An 18,859-nucleotide genomic window follows, 5' to 3' on the forward strand; every position below is an offset into this window, starting at 1 on the left:
TACTGTATGTCTAACAACCAATATGATGGCCAATATTTTAAATATATATAATTTGGTGTGTTGCTTTAAAAAAAACTATATTCACAAAGAAGTTTTAATCTTGTAATAATCTATATAAGATGCACAATAGAAATTACGGATAACAGTTTGGTATTTCGAAAACTGCCATAGAAAAACTATACTGTTTGAATTGGAATATTATCTACTTCCAATTTCATATTGATAATTCTTTGAATGCTAATATTGACTCATGCCGATCACTGCTATATCATGCATCCCTGCTTTTAATATAATAAACAAATCTCATTTTGAATCTATAACCTCAAATGCATATTAACAATTGGCCTAGCTCTTTTTTTCCAGTGTAATAAGGTCTTCAACACTTAGTTCAGAGCTGACACTGCTGGCTGCCTGTAAAACTCATTTGCACCTCATCTCACCACTGGGTTTCATGGCTTATAAAGTCACCAATTAACATGTAGGAGACTCCTGCCATTTACAGGCGCTAATTATCTCAAAATGATCATTGTGTCAGAGCAAGAGGGAAGCTGTAGTCGTCTTATCGCTTAAGGTGTGGTCCATGCTGCCTGGTTGTTCCTGCTGGATTATGTAAGGACATATTTGAAGAGACTTACTCATCTTTTTCTAAAGAGGTTTATAACACAGTATGTAATTAGTTTGCCATAACTTTCACAACCCAGTTAGACTTGTAAGCAGCCACTTAGCAGAAATGTCAGCAACAGCAGGACGTCCTTAAACTGTAAGCTAGAGAAGGCTGGCAGTGTCATCATGGGAAATGCCACTTGCTAGTCTTGGGTTTTGGGTTTTCATACATGCTAAGTGTTTTTACTAAGTAAGAGAGAACTTCTTTTTGAAAGTCACCATGAAAACAAAATGACCCTATTTAGTTTCCTGATACACTTTCTGGTCTTATTGTGCACGATTCTTCAGTACATGTTATTCCATAGGAGAAAAAAAAATTGTAGTGTAACTTTAAAATCTGAAATAACTTTCCTTTTTGGCTGACAAAACTAATTACTCTAATTTTGCACCCCCTTCCCTCCAACCAACTGACTCCATTCCAGTATGTAATTCTGGTGCCCCTTTTTATGATCCAATCAACTCCCGCCCTACCTTTGATTGAAAGTAACATGGACTGCGAACGGTGCTTCATCTTGACTATAACTATTAAGATGTAAATGCATGTTAAATGCCTAAAAGTACATGTTGTCAGAGCCATGGCACAGTGGTAGTGTACATGCTTTTTTTTACATGAGCTGTGGTGCTCATGTGGGTAAAGAGGTTTGAGTTTGGACTGCAAAGTGCCCTTCCTTTCACCCATTCTCTCCCCAATAAATTCCTGTCCACCTTTCACTATACTGTCTAATAAAGAGGCAAAAGCCCTATTGTAAAAAAGTAATTTATAGTAAAAGAAGTCATTTTATAGTATGTTTTTACTGAACAGTGTCCTGACCAGGTGTGATGCTATAAAGCGGCAAGAAATAAATGCCAAATGTTCCTTGTTAATAACCAGCTCTGACCGTGACGAGTGACGAGCAACAGGACATTTTTTTGGTTGCATAGTTTCTATTTCTGTGGTGTTTCACTAGGTAACCCTGTCCACAGTGAAATATAATTTGTCTACAATCCCACTGCATATAACTGTATATTAAACATTAAATATGTTCTAGTTGGATGTGTTACGTCATGCCATTTGCTGTCAATGTGGACAGACAAATTACTTGTGGCTGAAAACTTAACTTATTGCGTTGTGACACTTGTAATGGATGTTACATGACCAATAACAGCATGCTAGTTGCTAGTTGCAGATTGTTAATTTAATTTCGAATTTCTAGCAAAAAGAAAACAAATTATTGTATCGCAGTTATCTCAAATTAGTAATTCAACAAGTCTGTAACAGAACTACTGTGTTCTTTGTTTTCCTGCTGTGAGTTGTAGGGGTGAACAGCCTTGCTCAGTCACTGAGTGCCAACCCGTCCACCCCCAACACACTCACCCATCTTGACCTCTCAGGAAATGTGCTGCGGGGGGATGACCTTCCGGTGAGTACTACATTCACATGTCCAGACACACCTGAGCCTGGGGCAAGATCCATTTCGAATTAACTGTTGACCTTATAGCTGAATGGACCAAAAAACTCTAGCCTTTCAGGGAATTTTTTCACGCAGTTATGTTGATTTTCTTTTACGCTCTAAGACAAAGAGCACTAGCTTTAAGCACAGCGCTATGCCATACGTAATAAGCGTCAAGTCAGTGGGCATGGCCATGAAGGTTTTTATTTTTATTTTTATTTTTTTCTCCCCAGTTTGGAATGCCCAGTTCCCATGTGCTCTAAGTCCTTGTGGTGGCGTAGTGACTCGCCTCAATCCAGGGGGCGGAGGACGAATCTCAGTTGCCTCCGCGTCTGAGACATCAATCCGCGCATCTTATCACGTGGCTTGTTGAGCGCGTTACCACGGAGACGAAGCGCGTGTGGAGGCCCACGCCATTCTCCGCGGCATCCACGCACAACTCGCCACGTGCCTCACCGAGAGTGAGAACCACATTATTGCGACCACGAGGAGGTTACCCCATGTGACTATACGCTCCCTAGCAACCGGGCCAATTTTGTTGCTTAGGTGGAGTCACTCAGCATGCCCTGGATTCGAATTCGCGACTCCAGGGGTGGTAGTCAGCATCTTTGCTCGCTGAGCTACCCAGGCCCCGGCCATGACGTTTTGGTATTTTCATGCAAGCATGCAGTAAGTCTAGGCACAAGTGGGTTTGGCGAAATCGCCCGTGCAACCCGCAAATGGGCTGGATTAAGTGCAATTTAATTCTGAGGTTTTCACCTGTTATTATTCCACCGTCTGCCTCCTATCATATAGTTCATTCCCTCAAGCACCAGTAGGGCTGGGCAATATATAGAATATTAAGGATATAATCGAGATAATTTTGCTGATGATGTAAAATTTACCAATATCGTCAATATCGCGATTATTTTAACGTGCTTTCATTTGGCCATTAAGTTTCATAAATAGTGCATCAGTAGACTAATTTCACGATCCTTCTGGGCTGCACAATTAATCAAAATAACATCAAAATGGCAAGTTGGTCATATATTTATTAATCCACAAAAGGCTACATTTTTTTAAGACAGATAAACATGGTCTGTGTGTGTGATTCAGTATAAACCGGTGACACGCTGATCTGTGTATACACGCATGGTTGAGCTCTCAGATCAGTTCACGTGCATTGTGAAATCAAAGTAATGCAGGTTCAAGCATTCGCACAATTCCAAACATTAGTAACAGTTACTATACAAGTTATTATTCAAATCTACAAACGCAGCACAGAATAACAGAAAAGCCGGAGATTATAGCGTTTCAGGAAATGCAGAACATTGTAAACTGTCAAATATACTACATAGACCTTTTTCACAGACTGTGATGACACGTTTCCGCCTTATTTAGCAGCGTAAATCTAGCAAACTTTTTTATATGATAATTTTTTTAAATATTGAGTGTAAGTTTATAACATTATGCTTTGTGTTATATTACCCTGGAATCCGTTTTAAAAAACAAATTATTACAGCTGCGAGGGGGTTTCTATTACAGCTGTTGAGAGAGTGACAGTAAATTTGGCATCTTCTCCCACCTGACTGTCTTAATCCACCACTCTTTTTTTTTTTTTTTTTTTTCTGGAAAGTCATTCAAATGTAAGAGTGGATTTTTTCTTTTGTTCTTGGAGCAAATGGATAAGTGAAAATAATATTTGCTGTGGTTTCCCATTCACCGCTTTTGAAGTTTACCCTGCACTTACACCTTTACTTCCGTATTCCAAAATCTGGAGTGTGAAAAAGGTCTATTGCCTTTTCTGTGTCGAAATAAAAGCTCCTTGTGAAGCTGAAATAAATACCACAGCACTTTCGGTGTCAAAATAAAAGCCCCAGGTGAAGGTAAAGTAAACAGGACATAAATAGATTACTTTTGTATAAAGCAAATCTAATAATCAGAATAATAATGCAATAATGCAATAATTCAGCATTATATTATAATAATTAACCTGATGTGTCCCACAGTAATAATTTAGAATAATGCAATGTTCAACTGGGGTTTCAAAAATAAGTCAGTGAAGTAGCTTTGCACAGTAAAAAAACATTTGAAGGTAAATAATACTTTTTTTATTAAGCTACTATGTATCATTGTGTATGAAATATAAAGTGCATATCAATGAAAGTGATTGAATTTCATTCTCTCGTGTTTATTTAATGAAAAACAAATTATTAGATTTTTATTTAATGTCTTTAAAATATTTAATCTACTTGGCTGTTTGGATGAAATGATGGTTCCACTGATAAAACAAACCCAAAAAAATCCCACTTTTGAGCCCTTTTAGAGCAAATGCATAATTATCGAGATATATATCGAAAATCGTCAATGGGCTGAAAAATATCGAGATATAATTTAAGTTTGCGTGCATGCACCCACAGATAGCACAAAAACTCCCACCCACACCCACTTGTGCTTTGCGCTGGCACGAAAATTATGATTAGAATTAACGCTTTCAAGAAAATTGGATAAAATGTTGCCTGCGGTTGTTGCTCGTAGCTCTGCGCCTTACGTGCTCACAAAAATAGAGCCCAAGAAGTCATAAAAACAAGAGTGAAACAAAATAAATAAATAAAATAAAACATGTAAGATCAATGATGTTCTAAACCTTGATTGGGTACAGATACTGCTGTACCAAAAAATGTACAGCTGGACAATATTGTAATTTTTTATTTTTTTTTTACCTGTACCGGATGACAGTGTATTGCTGTTCAACACAGTTTTGCAGTTCAGCCCGTGTGACGTGAAGTGTAAAAGTTATTTTGTTGACAATGATATGTTGAACCCAAAACTTGCACATTATTTTGTTTTCTTTCCTTAAAAGAGAACTGAATGCATTGCAACATTAACTACAAAAAGATTGTAAGGTTTTGACTTGGAGATTAATCACAAATTATTGATAATGGATTGTTGAATCTGTTGACAGCCCTGGTTTAATTTCATCAGTCGCCCATGGCTGTTTTTATTTGTTGCCTAAGGTATTGATTTGGCATGGATCCCATGGTGCTAGAGACTGGTATTGTGCCAAAGCCAAAATGTTGGTATTGATCCAACCCTAACTCCGATATTAAGGATTGATATCTGATATCTTACACTTTCACCACCAGCCAGGGGGTCTGTGCAATCTGTCTTTTCTTTTAACACTCACAATCCCATGCGTCATTGATTTTCTGTTCTCAGTGCAGTATTGATGTGCGTGTGTTTGTGGAGCTGTTTGCTGTCCAACAGGCGAATATCAGCATGCACGTCATGCTCTCATGGTGTAGAGTTACGGTTCTGACCTAACATTCAAGGGATTAGATGCATGTCAACAGGACTCTCATTATAGGGCAAAATACTTCAGGGAAGGTCGCAGGTGAAAAGGCATTTTGATCAGAATGCTACTTTTGAAGCTTTTTTAAATGCAGCCTCTAAAGTGCATTAACTGATGACAGCTCTTAAGAGGACAAATACTTCTGCGTATTAATTTATCAATTTATCATTTACAGTATTTGTTGACCAAAACAAATTGTGTGTGTGTGTGTGTGTGTGTGTATGTTTTGAATTTTAGTATGTTGCCTTTTCCATTTTTGTTGTTTCCTGAATCATTTTGTGCCTTATAATTGTTTTACTTTGTAAATTTTCCTGAAAAGCCTGAGATAGACTGTGGATTTAAGTGGTGTAAACAGCATTTTGTTCTGGTGGTGGTGACTGTAGGGTCATGAGGGAAAGTGTCCCCCGCAATGAAACCTACAGCACTGGTTTAAAAGCAGGTTCAATAGTGAAAACTTACCCCATATAGTGTTACAACATCCCCTTGGGAAAAGTTGTCACAAAAGGTCAACGTGTTGTCAATGAATTGTATCAGTTTTTTCTGGGAATTAACAGGGAAAATTAAAAAATACACCCACTTTAAGCCCACTAGCCCTGGTCTCCCATATAATAAAAAGGCTAACAATAAAATAAAATTGTAAAGCACTCTGTTCAGGACAAATTTGTATTTAAAACACTAAAATTACACGTGCTGCATCTTAAATGAATTGCTTTAGAATAAATTTAACATCAAATGTGTCTTTTATCCTTGTTTTTGTTCTCTTTTAATGTGTAATATAATGTGTCTCATTAATATTTCAGAATTTCTACAATTTCCTTGGCCAGCCCAACACCCTGCACACCCTGGACCTGTCCAACACAGACTGCTCACTTGACTTAGTGAGTTACAAACTGTGACAATACTAATTATTTCCTTCGCAATCAGCTTATATGCAGCTGTTGAACAAATGTTGAAAGATGAATTTATGTGAATTTGTATTTTTCTGTATGTTAGGTGTGTTCTGCGCTGCTCAGAGGTTCTGTCCAGCACCTCACCATCCTTAATGTGTCAAAAAGCATCTTTGCCCTCAGGTACACACCTACTTGACTTGATGTTTTTTCCCTGAACTTCGCAATGAGTGAACTATCCCTTTAAGTAAAAAAAAAAAAGCTCTGTCTTAGAATTGACAGCTCCATGTGGTCATAATCTTTGTTAGTATGCCAATTATTATTTAAATATTAGTCATTTATCAGCGTTTAAGTTTAGATTTGACGAAGAATATAACACATGAAGCAGTGAGAGCAACATTTTGAGTTTACAAAAGAACCTTTGGACACACATCTCCCATGATACTGCCAGGCTGAGCTTGCCTGATGGTGCTCATCAATGTATTGAATTGGTGTCCAGTTCTCTCTCTCACCCTTTGTGTGTGTTTATGTGTGAGGGAGGAGGTTAAATACATGAGAGAGAGAGAGAGAGAGAGAGAGAAAGAAAGAATGGGAGTCAGAAGCATGAGGTTGGGAAATACTGTATTCTCAGGAGGGTTATGGTATAACGGCAGCCTCCTCTCCCTGAGGGCAAGGTAATCTGAGAAGGGTCCTAATAATCCAACCTGCTTTCAGTCACCTGCCTCCATTTATGAGTTCCTCAACACTATAGACATTATCTCAGATGAACGTTTACAGTCAGTTCTCTGATGCATTAGCATTCATCTGGCAGTATAGAATGACCGATATTAGTTTTTAATGACCGATACGAAACTTGACTTATTTTGTGTTTAAATGTCCAATCATATGCATAACCGATGTTTAATTTTTGTTTTATTTCTGCTTTTAGGCACATGAACAACTTAATCATTTATCAGTAACCTCTGGTGAACTGCTTTACAAAACTATTATTGTGCACAGTCTGCAAATAATTAATTTGACTACTTTTAGTTGCAATATGCAAAGCCCCTCACTTAATATTTAAAATGTAATGTCTTTTGTATCCAACTTTAGTGGTAAACCCGATAAAAAACAAAAAAAAACAAACAAAAAAACAATAACCAAATATAACTGCAGGCAGCAATTAATGGGGTTCAAGCCTTTAAGGTCCTTTAAGTACATACAGTATGTAACAGATATTAAGTATTAATTAGACAGTCTGTTAGCAACTAAAACAATGTTAAAGTGCCTTAATTTTCAGAAACATCAGGTTAGGTAGCACAGGGATATGGTATTTATTTACAGTCCTGACTGTTATTGCACCACCAAGAGGCAGAGGTGCACAATTTGTTTCATGTGTCATCAGATTGACCGCCTACATAAGTGTTTTAAATTTGGTGATAATATCTTATTCCATTAAAGAGTTTTAACCATTTAAGAAAAAGTGGCCACGCCCACTTCGTACGTTTTGACGTACTGTTGCAAAGGTGCATGGAAAGTTCCCACTTTTTTGATAATTATTGATATTGGGACTCCAGAGAATCTTTCTGCACTGGTTTGGTTCCGATCGGGCAAACGGCCTAGGACTAGTTAGAAAAAGTTTTTATTTTTTATTTTTTATATATAATCTCAAATATTTAACGAATGATTTTATTCACACCAATGTTTCTTAAGGCGAAGTTGTTCAGAAAGAGGAGGTCTATCTTATGGTATGAATAACGTGTTTCTTTGTGAAACACAGAGGTATGTACAACCATTTACACGCATGTAAAACACAATAGCGTTGGTGGCCATTTTTTTATTTTTTTTTTTATTTTTTATTTTTTTCAAATTTTGCACAGACCTTTTGGGCCATGAGACAAATAGGCCTACCAGGTTTCGTTCCGACTGGCCTTATTTAACCCTATTTAAAATCTGATGAAAGCTGATTGGTCGACGGCGGCCACGTTTTTCAAGATATGTGACTGTCCTCGTAGACCTTGACGACAGCTTGGACAAAGACACTGCATGCGAAATTTCAACCGGGACCGACGGTTCTATAGTTAGAGACATTTTGACGTTTTTAATTATTATAGTGCCACCAAGAGGCAGAGGCGTGCAATTTGTTTGTGTCTCCTTAGAATGGCCCCTTATATGTGTGTACCAAATTTTGTGAGAATATCTCATTTCGTTCAAGAGTTACAACCGTTTTAGTAAAAGTGGTCACGCCCACTATGTACGTTTTGGTGTACCGTTTGACGAAGAATACAAATTTCAAAATTCCTTTGATAACTTTTCATATTGGGACTTTCATATTGCTGAATCTTTCTGCACTAGTTTGGTTCCGATCGGGCGAACAGCCTAGGACTAGTTTGTTTAAAAAAAAAAAAAAAAATAGCTGGAAAATGAAGGGGCGGAGCAAAAAAGTCTCTAGGCCTTACGGTTTGGTCTGCACAATCAGTTTTAGGGCAGAATAATAATAATAATAATAATAATAAATAATAATACTAACAAAAACAATAGGGTTTCTAGCCCTTCAGGCTTGAACCCCTAATTAAGTGGAAAAGTGTAAATATTGGTTAAAAATATAAGTCAAACCGATTATCAGTCTTAATTATCTCTAATCTGGGGTGATCTGACTATGAGTGTATAACACTAACTTCAGGTGTAAATGGGGTCCAAAATGGTTTGTGATCCAATCACTCGAACCACATTGAAAACGCATGTGACCACATCACATTTGTAATGTAAATGGGAATGCATCCTGATGCATCCCATAAAAACTGAAAGACCCACCTACGCATCTGTCAATCATCCATTGCGTTCAAATAAAAGGTTTCAAACTTTGGTGGTTATGTGCATTACAAAAAAGACCTTCTTTTTGAACATTTTGGACAATCCCGTTTAATTATATACAAGACTTCACAGAACTTCTCTGGTTTGCCTGACTGATAAATTTTATATGCATGTACATCTGAATCTCAGGTTATATAGGAGCTCTAATGAAATTATTTAAAATTCTGGTTAAAATGTCACATTTGTGGTTCAAATAAAAATTTGGAATGCATTTGAGACAGATGTTAATACCAGGTGCAAACAGGGCCATTGTGAGCTTGACCTTACTTGTTATGTGTTTTTATGTCTCAACAGGAAAGGTAAAGATGCACCTCCTGCGTTTAAGCACTTTTTCAGCAGTGCAATGGTTCTCAACACTATCAACGTATCAGGAACCAAATTACACCCAGAGGCCTTAAAGTATGAAACTGAAAATACTACATACTCCCTCAGTATGACTTAAACATGCATGTTTGTTCCTGATAAGTTTGTTATAAAGCCAATGTGTACTCTCACAGAGCTCTTCTGTTGGGTCTGGCCAGTAATCCCAATGTTAAAGACGTCTCTCTGGACCTCAGCTGTTGTGAGGTAACACTGTATTGCTACTCAGTTTACCTGTTTTTGCATGTGCCTAAAACTCTATATTAACTGCATTTTTACTAATTCTTTCATTTTAATTTACATGTTTATGGATATTGGCAACATATTTTGATTGCTGAACTTTTTTTGCCATTTTTAAAGCTTTTTACCGAGTTGGGTATCCAGTAATTCCATGTTGCTTATTGTTTTGAAATCCATTGCAGCATAATCAACCCTGATTAAATGGATTTAAATTATCATTCTGGGGCAACAGCATCTGTGGCATGCTGTCGAATACAACAAAGAGTGATGGTAATACTTTCTATGAAGCCCATATTTATAATGCATTGTAAAGGCATTATACTGCATTCATAATGTCTCATAATGCACCTTATAATAAGTTAGAACTTCTCATAAATAATTATAACTACTGTTATAAAGCATTATAAGACATCCCCTATTCTTATTTATACTTAAGAGTATAATGAATTGTAACACAAGCAACATCCAATTTTAACGCAGCGGAAGTTAATAAAGTTAATCGTATAAGTGCTGTCCTACAAAAGCAGCATAGCGTAAACAGTCAAAAGGCTTTATAACATGATCATATTAGAAATGGTCTTTGCCTGCTGTAAGGAAAGTTACAAAAGCATTATCTTATAAACAGACATAACATAAGCTTGTAACATGTATTACATAAACTTTTTAACAATGCATTACAAGTCAAACTTATACACTGGAAGTTATTTATAAATTAAGTCTCCAAATAAGATTCACAAACATGAAAGTTTATTGAGTCCAGTATAGAATCAGTTGGAAGATTGGCTACATGTGTGATCAACATATTTACATTTTCTTATATATTTTAATTGAGTGTTTTTCGTAATATCTCAACATTTTCATTGAATGGGTGTTTTGTGGGATTTTGTGCATGTGTAATGTATATCATTTCCAGCATGAGCTGTAATGTCTTATAACCACTTAAAAATATCTTATGGATGTTTATAAGGAGACATTGCTTCTGTCACTTTACTTAAAGCATACCTATTATATATATTACAATTATATATAATACATTGTAACTTCTGCAGGTAAAATTGGATGTTGCTGGTGTTATAATGCATTATACTCTAAGGTATAACTATGGATAGGTATGGATAGTATTATAATGTATTGTAATTGTGGTTACAAATATTTATGAGAAGTTATAACATATTAGGTGTATTATGAGATATTACTAATGCATTATAATGACTATACAATGCATTATAAATATGGGCTTCATAGAAAGTGTTACCAGAGTAATTTCTCTTAGTTTGCATAAACAAGTAGAATAATGTGTGCACAGTAATGCATTTACAATGGAGGTCTATGGGGCATGTACCCTGGAGGCTTTTAAAGAAGCAATGTTAAGATTATTTTTTGTTATAACACTTAATTTTTTATTCTGTATTAAATTATTCATTCTGTGTAAAAAAATAAAAAAAATAAAATAATAAAAAAATTATTATTATTATTTGAGATGCAATGTTGTCTAAATCATCCTTTTGAGGTGGAACTACTTTTTAGGCAGATGAACTTCCAGTTACAGACGTATTTCCTGTGGGTGGAGTTTGCTCCATGTAAACAGTGCTTACTGTATAGTTACATTGCATCCCTTTTCAGCATCCTTCCTTCAATGGCAGCAGAGTGTTTTAAAGTTTCGAGTAAAAAGCCCTGAGGATTTTTGACCTAGGCAACATTTTGACAGTTTTTTTTACTTCTAAGCTAGATTCACGCTGACGTTAAACCCACTGAACACTAATTTTCATAATTTGAAATTATGCTTTGTACTGAAGATAAAAAATGCAAGCAGAAATCATTTGAAAGATGTGATTAAACCTTAAAATGACAATCATAATGGGGAAGCAGAAAGATTTACTGAACCCATTTATTTCATTTGATTTAATTACTAGAAGTATATTTTGTGCCAGTCTGGGTCATTCAGATCCCCAGCACTCGTCTAATGTTTCGAAACGTCTCAGAGCTGTTTAGACTTTGCACAAAAAATGTTCTGTGTTCCTCTCAAATGTCTGTGTATTGCGCTGCTTTCCAAGGCCAGAAATGAACACATATTAATGATATGTGTATGTGTTGATGCTCAAGAACACAAAGCAGTTTAGCATACTTAGCCTGTGGCTCAATATGTCTGCAAGCGCACAGACACACACATGCTGAGATTTTCCAATGCAAAACGGTTTAGATAATGAATTTGTACTAATGGGCTGAAAAACTAATTTGATAAATCCCAATGATATCCAACATACCTAATTGTTGCTGAAAGATCACACTGGGTATTTTGGTTGTAAAATTAAGCAGGGGTTGATGGATCTTTTTTGTCTTTGTGTATTAGTAACTGTTGGCTGTTTTCTAACATATATGTGCATCACTTTTTCTTTCTGCTCCCTAAAGCTTGGTCACTGTGTAAGTATCACTGTTGCAAATGGCTCGGTTTATCAGTTACCTGCATTCATACAGCTTCCTTCATGCTACCAAATAATCCATAATTTTCATGTTGACCCACTTTCTCAACCTGCTGTAGAGCATCTCATGTGACCCAAACTCTAGATATTTCATTTATACTTTCATTTCTTTCATATGATGACTGACTCCCAAGACGTTTTCAGGGTTCCCATAGGCATGGAAAACCAGGAAATGTCAGGGAATTTCCAAATGTACATTTCCAGGCATACAAAAGTCACCCAAAAATGGAAATTCTGTCTTCATTTACTCACCCTCATACCATCCCAGATGTGTATGACTTTCTTTCTGCTGCAGAACACAAATTAAGATTTTAGAAGAATATTTCAGCTTTGTAGGTCTTCAAAATGCAAGTGAATGGTGAGGTCCAAAAGCATATAAAGGCAGCATAAAAGTAATCCATATATTCCAGTGGTTAAATCCATGTCTTCAGAAGAGATATAATAGTTTTTGGTGAGAAGCAGATTAAAATGTAAGTCTTTTTTTTATTATAAATTCTCCCAGTAGGTGGCGATATGCACGAAGGATGTGAATTGCCAAAAAACAAACAAGAAGAAAGTGAAAGTGAGATTTAGATTAAAAAAGGACTTACATTTTAATCTGTTTTTCACCCACACCTATTATATTACTTCTGAAGACATGGATTAAACCACTGGAGTCAGATGGATTACTTATATATTGCCTTTATGTGCTTTTGGAGCTTCAATGTTCTGGTCACCATTCGTTTGCATTGTATGGACCTTCAGAGCTGAAATATTCTTCTAAAAACCTTTGTTTGTGTTCAGCAGAGGAAAGTAAGTCATACATCTGGAATGGCATAAGGGTGAGTAAATGATGAGAGAATTTTCATTTTAGGGTGAACTATCCCTTTAAGAAAATCTTGTTAATGAAAAAAAAAAACATTGATCGATTTGATCTTACTAATTTATTATTAATTAGTAAGAAAAATAATGAAATTTCAATAGTTACATTTTTCTAGTTATACTCAGCTCTAAAATATTTTCATTGTCTTGAAAGTGCTAATTTTGAGTGCAGTCGTTTTTTAAAATCTGTATCCAGTAATCACAAATGACTGGAACAGTCATGGAAATTCATTTTTCCAAAGGTGTGGGAACCCTGATCTTAGCATCTCAAAGCTCTGGAAGATCTGATCTGTCTCTGATAGTTCTGTCTTGTTTTCTATTGGTTTTCAGCTGCGGTCCGGAGGCTCCCAGATTCTGGAGGGCTGTATTGCTGAAATTCCCAACATCTCCTGTCTGGACATCTCTGATAACGGTCAGTCAACCAATAGGAATTCTGAACCTCAGATTTCGACACAAGCTGCACTGTCTACCAAAGTCTTTTTTGTCCCAATGTGCAGTGATCAATGTTTTTGATGAGAAAGCTTTACAAGTAGCATGAGAAAAGCTGTGCTTTCACATTTCACATTTGCATTTAGTCATTATAGACATCCTGAGGACTAAACATAATTACTGTCTTGTTTTCACCTGAAGGCTTCCTCTCTTGCTTTCTCCTCCATTGGTTTTGCTCAGAAGGCGTCGACCTATTTAGACACTTGATGCAGTACATCTGTTTCTCATTAAAGTGCTAATTTACTTTTTCACATGAAATCTTAAAGGGAAAATTTTACGAGGCAGGTTTTGATATTTGTGTGTCTTAAAAGACCACTTTCGTATGTAACAAATTACTTAGTCACATGAAAATGATATCATTTCCTCAACCTCATGTTGTTCCAAACCTGTATGACTTGGAACACAAAAGGAGACATTTTAGAACAATTTTCACATTGAGCATGATTACATGCACATTCTTACACAGATTATGCCTAATAAGCCGGCAACGTGTGTTGTCAAGTAAACGGACTAAGCGTAGGAATAAACCGAACGACATGGGTAGACTTTTGCCCATTATGCCGCTTTCGCGTTGCATGTAAAAAAAACTTTACTGCTGTTCTTACCAGCTTATTCAATGTACCCAAGTGTTGTGCGCATACCTCTTCACTGTTCTAAAGCAGAGAATAATGCAATTATTTCGATGTCATGTAAATGTCTGATTTTTTTAAATAAGCTGATTTCTGGGAGTAATAAGCATATTGGTGTGCATGTAAACGGGGTCATTGCTCTTATCTATACAACACTAGCATATAGTGGCCAGACGCCATCAAGCTCCAAGGGGATAAAAAAGCCAAATTATTATTACCATTACCAGGGGAGGTTTGATTAAGCCAAGAGAAAGCTGCTTTGAAAGCGTGTTCATTTTCTAAAAGTGTGTTTGTTTGTTTTGTTTTTTTTGTTGGACTGGTTGGTTCATGCCATATGTAATGAAGTTCCCATTAATCTTGTTAATTGTTGTGCATTACTTGGTCTTCTCAGGTCTGGACTCTGATATGGCAACTCTTTTAGTATGGCTGGCTAAGAACCGCTCAATAAGACATCTGTCACTGGGCAAAAACTTCAACAATATCAAATCAAAGTAAGTGACAAAGAATACAATGGATAACGCACTGTAAGATGCTATGTGTACACCATATACACAACTAAAAGTTAAATATCTACACTAAACATATTGTCAAATGATAGTTATAGAGCGTTTTGTTTTGTTTTGTTTTTTCTCCTTGCTCAGAAATCTGGCTCCTGTCTTGGACAACCTGGTGCACATGATTCAAGAGGAAGAATCGGTAAGAAATCAAAACTTTGCGTTTGCTGCTTTTTTAGTTTTCCATGGTAATGGTACTACCATAGTTTTTGGACATGTATTATGGTTGAAATAGCCAAACCTGTTAAGAAGGGTATTTGTTGTGTATCAAAGTACCATGGTATTACCATCTGATACCATCAATGGGATCACCACAATACTTTTTCAAAAAGGGGTTTACAAGTAAAGGGGTTAGTCAGAAAGCTCCAATTGTAGCTGTCCATCTTTGTTTTTTCCATCCATCCATTCAAAAAAAGGGGGCTTACAAATGTTATGCAACATTACAAAATAATTCTGTTGGATTATATTTTTATGCATTTTTCATGGCATCAATTTTAAGCTTCTCTAAGTCTTGTGGACCATGGAAGGTGCATGTTTTGAACTGTTTGCCCTGCCTTTTGGGTCCAGAGTCAGTGAACAGTAAATGTTCTGTATCTGTAGTGGAGGCTGTTTTTTGCTGAAAAGATTAATGCCTTTATTGAGTTACAGCTATTATAGGGGCAGCTGTTTATCTGTGTTTGTTTGAGAGTGTATGTGTGTTTGTTGGGATTGGAGTAATGCCGTTAGACCCCATGGCAGTGCACTTGTCTGCAAGAGGTTAATGGATGAATGTGGTTGTGTGATTGTACTCTCTCTGAAACGCATGACCCAACATGAACCGAATAGTGTGTCAAAACAATTAATGCATGCTAATTTGACTAACAAAGTCACGCCATGTCTCCCGTTATCTGTATTTGAGTGTGTGTGTTGAGCGCCTGACCACAGAATTGTGATTGTGCTCTATAAGTGGTGAGACACTTCCAGCAAATACATTAGAGTCAGGAATCATTTGGCACTCATGAGGAGAGGGAGATTGAATATCTCCTACAGAGTGTTGGTGGTTATCACGGCACTGGGCTGATATCTCTGATAGTTTCAACCCTTAACACTGTGGCTCTGTGGTGCTTTGAAATCATTGCTCTGTTTGTTTGAGCATCGCGACCATCCCGACCAATGACACTATTAACTTAACCAAATTTTCAGTAGCGTGATAGTAGTTCAGCTATTTTCCCAGTATTGTAGCTTTGTAGTAACAAGCTACATTTCCCAACAGTTAGCACTGTAGCGTCACAAAATGCTACCTTTGTCACATTGTCTTGTGAGCGCAGCAATGGTGCTGATGAAGAAATCATATGCTCTCACCTAAACCATTGTCTATCTCTCATGTAGCCTTGGAAAACCAAATTATTTACAGTAAGTGAATCGGTTCTTTCAGACAATTCATGTAAATGAACTAGTTCACATAAATGATTTACTGATTCAGTGTAGCCCCACGCAGTCTTAAAGGGACTTTGCCTTCTTTTTTTAAAGCGTAATATTTAGTTAATTGCTGCTGTTTATCAAAATTTTTTGATTCGGGTATATAAAATAGCCAGTTTTATTTATTTTTTCAGTGTATATTCAGGATTAATTTTTGTTCAATTTAATGTTGTGTCACCCGATTTATTTAACCCTCCTATGGTATTTGGTCATTTTTCTGTGCAATTCAAGACTTGGTGACTTTTCCTCCATTTGCCATCTGAACATACCAAAAAAAAAAAAAAGAAAAAAATCTGTCAAAAACAATAAATAAATCAGTCACAATGCAGAAAAACAAACCAGACAGAAATTACAGGGTGAGACTCTAAAGCATCCTCAGTGCAAAACATACACACCCACTCAAACACACTTACATACACATAAGACTGGTGAGACTTTAACACAACACGTTTTTTTTTTACATTTGTCAAATAAAACAAATACATATGTCACAATGCTAAACACGCACACAGAACCAGGGCATCAAATAGTGGAGCTCTACAGCTATCTTTTGGTCATTGTTGGCATTACAAGTCATCTGTTGTTTTCCAGCTGATGACAGCAGTCTGAAACACACACACACACACACACACACACACACACACACATATACATACACGTTTGTGCAAAATAAATGTTTACTATAGAAAGTTTGAAATTGCAATTGTTTTGAAAACGTTTACTCTGATTCTTCTGTTTTATACTCTAATTGAATTTTCAGAATTTTGCAGTTCATTTCTGTTTCTTGATGTTTCTTTTCTTGACATTATCATGCATTTTCTTTGAGTTATTACATTTTAATGTTTGAAATAAATTGTTGGTAGAAAAATGCTTTTCTGTGTCTTCTCTTTGTAACAACATGGTCAGGTTTGATTGCAAGCATAATGACATTAACTGCAAAAACTGACACTTCAAATCAATTTTTAAATTTTTAAAAACTTTGACAAATAATAGTTTGATAATGTCTAATTGTATATCCAAATGCATATTTTGTGATAAAATGTAAAATTAGGTTACAACAAGCCATCAGACTACACAGTAGGTGGCTACAGACATCTACTGGCTGTTACTGGCATGACATGATTTTCAAGTTATGTTATTTATATTTTGTTGAAGCAGTCTGCTTCCAGTTTATGTCACATACTCATATTTTCTTCATGTTTCAACTTATGGAAGTGTAGCTAGACTTTTGACTGAACTAGAAGTGCGTTCCAATCGACTGTTAGGGTCCTCCGAAGTGGACTTCACACGGTATTCAGCCATCCTAAGTGAGATTCCATTCCAAAGGAAGCGTACATGTTCTGTTGGAAGGGCACTCCAAATGGTAGGGAATAAGTGTACATCGATTACTTCACAGGAAGTGGAGAGGGAAATTACCCAGTTAGTTATTGTGAACCATCAAAGTACTGACGTTTATTGGCTAAAATAAACGCTAAATTAAAATCAGCAAAAGGGGTTTGAGACGCTGTCATTTTAATTAAGCCTAATTCACCTCAGGTGTGCTTTCTGTGCGGTTGTGCGCAAGTACAAAGCGTTACATCCATTATCATGACAATTGGTCATATAACAGTTAAGAAGACACAGATATTATAGAATAACCACATAACATTTATTTTTTGTATTAAACAGAAACAGTTATTTAACTTACAGGTTATAAGTCTGGAGAGATATATGAATGAAAATAAATAACAATACATTTTTATAAGTATACACATGGATGTATTGTAAAAAATTTATATATATGAATGTAAGGTTATTTATTGTACATTTATATGCATTTACACGAGTATATTGTGTCATCTTACTTGAACCCTGTGATCAGCGCAACTCATGCGTTGTCTGTGTTTGATGACGTTGCAACGTATTCCAAATGAATTAATTTTGTCAAGTGAACCCGTGCTCAGTGAGTAGGGAGCAGTGAACACTGCGGATTAGAACACACCTTAGGTCTTCTTATCCTATTACTCCAGTTTCCTTGCATTGGCTACCAGTTTATTTTAGGGGTGACTTTAACATTTTATTAATTACTTATAAGGCATTACATGGTTTGGCGCCAAATTATTTAGCAGAACTTTTAAGACTGTATGAAACAATTAGACCTCTTAGATCTTCTTGTCATGAACTGTTGTCTGTTCCAAGATCCAGATACAAAACTAAAGGTGAAAGAGCTATTGTAGTGAAAGCCCCAAGATTATATTGGGATAATAGATTTGCTGAATCTGTCTGTTTTTAAATCTCGTTTAAAAACTCATTTGTGTAGACTTGCTTTTACTACTTTGTAAATGTTTGTTTTTACCTTGTGTTTTACTTAGTGTGTTTTAATTTTATGACTTGTGCTAAATTGCTAAAAGGTGCTATAAAAATATTTATTATCATTATTATTATTATTATTATTATTATTATTATTATTACAAAAACTAAACTAGTTTAATTCAAATACAAATATTAATAAAAATATTAAAATGTTAATATTAAATATTGGGGTCCAAATGCTGGGAGTCTCCGCGGTGTCATGCACAACGAGCCACGTGATAAGATGCGCGGATTGACTGTCTCAGAAGCGGAGGCAACTGAGACTTGTCCTC

General features: G+C 36.1%; 1 protein-coding gene across 3 annotated transcripts in view; it reads left to right on the forward strand.

Moving 5' to 3' along the window:
- LOC127452959 (F-actin-uncapping protein LRRC16A-like) overlaps positions 1-18,859 on the forward strand; it is a 175,574-nt gene that overhangs the window by 94,765 nt on the left and 61,950 nt on the right. For all 3 annotated transcript variants that reach the window (XM_051718871.1, XM_051718873.1, XM_051718872.1), the window contains exons 13-20: positions 1,960-2,063; positions 6,225-6,302; positions 6,418-6,494; positions 9,459-9,563; positions 9,662-9,731; positions 13,436-13,517; positions 14,615-14,714; positions 14,865-14,919. In XM_051718871.1, coding sequence (XP_051574831.1) covers positions 1,960-2,063; positions 6,225-6,302; positions 6,418-6,494; positions 9,459-9,563; positions 9,662-9,731; positions 13,436-13,517; positions 14,615-14,714; positions 14,865-14,919 — 671 coding nt within the window. The remainder of the gene's footprint in view (positions 1-1,959; positions 2,064-6,224; positions 6,303-6,417; positions 6,495-9,458; positions 9,564-9,661; positions 9,732-13,435; positions 13,518-14,614; positions 14,715-14,864; positions 14,920-18,859) is intronic.

The sequence above is a fragment of the Myxocyprinus asiaticus genome, chromosome 15, assembly GCF_019703515.2.
Source record: "Myxocyprinus asiaticus isolate MX2 ecotype Aquarium Trade chromosome 15, UBuf_Myxa_2, whole genome shotgun sequence".
Taxonomy (NCBI): Eukaryota; Metazoa; Chordata; class Actinopteri; order Cypriniformes; family Catostomidae; genus Myxocyprinus; species Myxocyprinus asiaticus.